This window comes from Emys orbicularis, chromosome 1, assembly GCF_028017835.1.
Source record: "Emys orbicularis isolate rEmyOrb1 chromosome 1, rEmyOrb1.hap1, whole genome shotgun sequence".
Taxonomy (NCBI): Eukaryota; Metazoa; Chordata; order Testudines; family Emydidae; genus Emys; species Emys orbicularis.
This window is the reverse complement of record NC_088683.1, coordinates 365,288,094-365,293,141: the sequence shown is the minus strand read 5'-3', so window position 1 is coordinate 365,293,141 and position 5,048 is coordinate 365,288,094. Positions and strand designations below refer to the sequence as shown.

Sequence of the window (5,048 nt, the reverse complement as noted above, 5' to 3'; positions counted from 1 at the left end):
ACTCCGTCAGTGTGTGACATTTCCATACCCAGAGTGCAATACCCCAGCCATAGACTGGTTGGGTGGTTTCGACATTTCCATACCCAGAGTGCAACCTTCATTTACGTTATGAGGCAGAGGCAGATGAGAAGCCTCAACTTTCTCTTCGGGGTCCTGGCAGCTGAGCTTTCAGAGAAAAATGATCCATTTTCTATGAAAACTCACCCAAAAAAGGATGCAAAGGAAACATTTTAGTTTGGGTGAAAATGTTGTGTATTTTCCAGCCCAGCTCCAGCTCAAACCATGAGCCTCTGTCCCTCATGTTACAGGACCACGCCACTAAGTGGAAGTAGCCCTCCATCAGCCTCCCACACTGAGTAGCCCCTTAGGGAGACTATAATTCCCAAAGAGAAAACAGGAGACCCCCAGATGCTCGCATTAAGCCTCCCACTCCCATGAAATGCTGTTGTCTATTGCTGTAACTCTGTAGGGGCCCCCTCAGGTTTCAGGAGGCTGTTTCCTCCCCCACAGCGCTACCTCATCCCTTGTGGGTGGCTGGCATCTCCACTCACCTCCCCCGAACATTCATCTGCTCTCCATTTCCCCACTTTTTTGACAGAAGTGGGCATTTGTCCTGTTTGTTGTTGCCAACTGATCAAGTCAGCAAGAGCAAACAGGACAAATGCCTCCTTTTGAAAAAAAAAAAGTCTGAGACAGGACTTAAATAAGGAACTGTCCTGGCCAAAAAGTTACGTATTGAAAATATACGTATTGTCACCCTACCATGGATGGTGGCTACACGAGCTCTATAACAGAGGGAGCCCCTGGAAAAGGCTTGTCTGCATCAAACCACCCATCAGAGGAAAAGTTAAGAACATAAGAATGACCGTATGGATTCAAACCAATGGTCCATCTAGCCCGTATCCTGTCTTCTGACAGTGGCTAGTGAAGATGCTTCAGAGGCAATCAACAGAACAGCGCAATTATTGAATGTTTCATCCTCCATCATCTGCTCCCATCCTCAGACAGTCAGTGGTTTACAGACACCCAGAGCATGGGGTTTCATCCCTCACTATCCTGGCTAATAGCCACTGATGAACTTCTCCTCCATGATCTTACCTGGACCCAGTTATACGTTTGGCCTTCACAACATCTCCTAGCAATGAGTTCCACAGGCTGACTGCGCGTTGTGTGAAGAAATACTTCCTTTTGTTTCTTTTAAACCTGCTGCTCATTAACTTCACGGGTGACCCCTGTGAAGGGGTAAATAGTTCTCCCTGATTCATTCCTCTACATCACTCATGATTTTATAGACCTCTATCATATCCCCTCTGAGTCGTCTCTTTTCCAGGCTGAAAATTCCCAGTCTTTTTCTCTCCTCCAATGGAAGCTGTTCCATACCCATAAAGATTTTTGTCACCCTTGTCTGTACATTTTCCAAGTCTAATATATCTTTTTCTGAGATGGGGTGACCAGAACTACACAAAGTATTCAAGGTGTGGGCATACCACAGATTTAGAGATTCATATATTTCTGTCATATTATTTATCCTTTTCCTAATGGGTTTGAAAAGGGGCGGCAGGTGGAGACACCCTTCGGGGAGGCTAGCCCCCCGGCCTCACTTCTTCTGCATGAGGCACACCCCACCCTGCAGCCAGAATGCTGAGCCCCCCCCCACATCCTGGAGATGCCCAGAGCCTCCACCGCCCCCGTGGATGGAGCCCACCCACCCCCCACATACACACACAGCCGCACCACCTCTCTTGAGACCTGAAGCCAACCTGGGGAAAAGTTTGTCTTTTCCCAAAGAACCTGAGCTTGTTATATGTACCATGCAGGTTCCAGGGCAGCTGAAGAGGCGGTTGTGACACTGCCCCCATATTCATCCCAGTAGTATCATTGTGATATGATTATGACATAGTTATAATGTATCTTATACAAAATGTGTCCTGTGACGTGTCTATGGAAAAGTTATGGTTTTCAGAATATGATGATCCTATTTGTGTGCAGGTATCATTTTTATATCTGAATTTATGAACATCTGTATTTCAAATGTAGCTTGACGACCACTAAGTAGAATGCTTCCATTGAAGACAGCTAGTCGTGAAGGGCCGGTTCAGGGTAATGGGCCATTAGAGGAAACAATAGGCCTTAGGAGAAGTTTATCCCCCACCAGGTGAGCCTTCCTGAGAATGTTCCAGACAGCCTATGGGTAACGGCTGCTATGACTCAGTAGGGCATGCCAGGGCATGTGTGCTAAATGAAGGTGAGGGGGTAGCTCCCTTTCGGACTGTGAAATGCACCCGCTATATTCTCAGATTCATGGGCAACCACAGATGCGTCCGAGCGTGGTGTAGGAGCAGTTTTAATGCAGTAAGGACCACATCAACAATTCCATCCTGTCGTGTTTATCAGCAAAAAACTTTCTGAGAGTCAAAGCCACTGGTCAGTCTCAGAAAAAGAATGTTACGCCATTGTGTATGCTCTGAAAAAGCTACAATCATACATTTGGTGACGGCGTTTCAACCTGTAGACTGGTGTTGGGCCTGGAGAGGGTTCAGAGCTTCTGGTAAAGAGGAGGAGCAGGGGTGAGGCTTGGGAGAAGGGATGGGGCAGAGGGGGAAGAAGAGGAGCAGGGGCTGGGTCAATGCGGGGACGTTCCTCCTGCATATCTTCTGCTTTTGCCTTTGGAAAAGGTGGTCTCCCTACACTGAATGGGCTGGGCTGGGACAGGAGATCGCCGTGACGCTATGGGGGAGCTGAGGCCAGTTTCCACCACTTTGAGTTGCTGGGGAAGCAGAAATGGAGCAGACAGAAAGGGAGTCTGGGCCTGAGTCTCTTTCCAGGACTCCTGTGTGTCAGACCCTCACTCACACACGCAGCTCTGCCCTGCCTCAGTAGGTGTGCTGTGTGCCGAGCCATCAATGGGGGAGGGGGGGCTGCCTGAATGGCTTCTCCTGGGACCCTGCGTTAATCATGTTTCTGACAGGACACAGTCAAAATTACCTGGCTGAGGGCCTAGGGGAAGGGTGGGTGTTCGTGCCCCTTGAATAGCCCCATCCACAGCTGGTGCAGTGTTCATGGATCATGCAGCACCCAGAGCGCTCAGGAAGGGTCAGGACTGTGACTGCAGAACAGCTCTGCAGCTTTTTTCATGGCCCGTGGATGTTTAACCAGAGACAGCCCAGTGGCAGGTCAGGTGTAATGGGAACAACATTCACATCCCTTCTCTTTATTGACTGTATTGCCAGATTTTCTGAGGTCAAAGCAGCCACCGATATGGCTATTTAAGGGCCAAGAACTGACTGGTGCCCTGGATCTCCATGAACACGGTCACTATGTGAATGCTGCTGCCTCCCATGGTCTCCTTCTCCAAGTGCCCTGTCCTCACTCACCAGCTGGTGAGGACAGCTCCTATTCCATTGCTCCAAGCCCTAGATCCTGTCAGAAGCTTTCTCTATTGAATGGAGATTAATAGCTCATGTGGTCTTGGATGTAAGGGTCCAGGATGGAATAGGTGGAGCATTTTTTCATCTCCCGTGTCACAGGCACTGGAGCTGGTCGATGGACTGACCCTTCACTTGATGAACAACCTGATTATCCTTGCACGAAGGTGTTTGCTTTTCATGCTGTACACAATTGGGTTCATCAGGGGTGGGACCAGCAGATTGATATAGCCCAGGACAAACTGAAGCAAGTGAGAAGAGCCCTTCCCAAATCTGTGTATCACAGACAAGCTGATCTCTGGTATGTAGAAGAGCAGGACGATGCAGAGGTGGGAAATACAGGTTTTCAGGGCTCTGAGACTCTCCACCTTTGATGCGACACTCAACACTGTTTTGAAGATCATCACATAAGAGAAGAAGATAAGCAGCGAATCCAACCCCAACGTTAAGAGTGAAGCAGACAAGCCATAGATGCTGTTGACTGTGATATCCGAACAAGCCAACTTCATGACCTCCTGGTGCAGGCAGTAGGAATGGGAGAGGACATTGGCTTGACAGTATTGGTACCGTTTCAGGAGAAGGGGGAGTGGAACTATCATGGCCACCCCCCTTAGCACACACACCAGTCCCATCTTGGCTATTCTCGGCAGGGTTAAGATGGAAGCATATCTCAGTGGGTTACAGATTGCGACGAAGCGGTCAAAGGCCATCAACAAGAGCACAGAGGATTCAATTAATTGAAGCAAGTGGATGAAGAACAACTGGGCAAAACAGGCATTGAGGCTGATCTCCCTAGAGTTGAACAAGAATATGCCCAGTATCGTCGGTATGGTGGCTATCGATATGCCAAGGTCTGTGATGGCCAACATGGAAAGGAAAATGTACATGGGCTCATGCAGGCTTGGATCTATTTTTGTAATGAACAGAATGACTGAATTTCCTGCTATCAAAATAATATAAATTAAGCAGAAGAGGATAGAAATCCAGAGATAGGCGTCTTCCTGCCCAGGTATGCCGGTGAGAAGGAACACTGCAGAGTTGAAGTTGGTGTCATTGACAGTTGACATAATGTACTAGGGAGGTCTGAGAAGTTTTGATCTTTCCTTCCTAAAAGGAAAAAGAACATGAGACTAGATGATATTTAGCTAGACATCATTCTGCTCTGAGCTGAAATCTAGAGACTCTCAGGAGTTCAAGGTAGATCAGGAAAAACATAGTCATGGATTTACACCCCCGATAAGAAGATGGGCACTGCCAGACTGGATCAGACCTGTAGTCCATTTAGCTCAGTATCCAGTGGCCAATTCCAGATGCTTCAGAGGAAGGTTCAAGAAGCCCTGCAATAGGCAGCTATGAGATAACTTGCTCCCAGGGAATGTTTCCTCCTGACACCCAGCAGTTAGACATATTTTGTGGTGTAAATCAGGAGGGCTTAGAACCCTTACAAGACTCTTTTAAAAATCCTCATTATTGTAATTGGATTTTCAGGTTAACCATATAAACATCCCGCCCCTCTTTGAATCTTGCTAAGTTTTTGGCCCCATTGATATCTTGTGCCTGGGAGTTCCACAGCCTATTGTGCATTGTGTGATTTTACAGTTCTGACCTTCCCACAGACATCCT

At 47.8% G+C, this 5,048-nt stretch overlaps 1 protein-coding gene across 1 annotated transcript; it reads right to left on the bottom strand.

Moving 5' to 3' along the window:
• Positions 1-3,556: 3,556 nt before the first annotated feature.
• LOC135873003 (olfactory receptor 51G2-like) lies at positions 3,557-4,492 on the bottom strand. The gene has a single exon (XM_065397458.1). It carries the CDS (start codon positions 4,490-4,492, stop codon positions 3,557-3,559), a length of 936 nt encoding a protein of 311 aa, XP_065253530.1.
• Between the last annotated feature and the right edge of the window lie 556 nt (positions 4,493-5,048).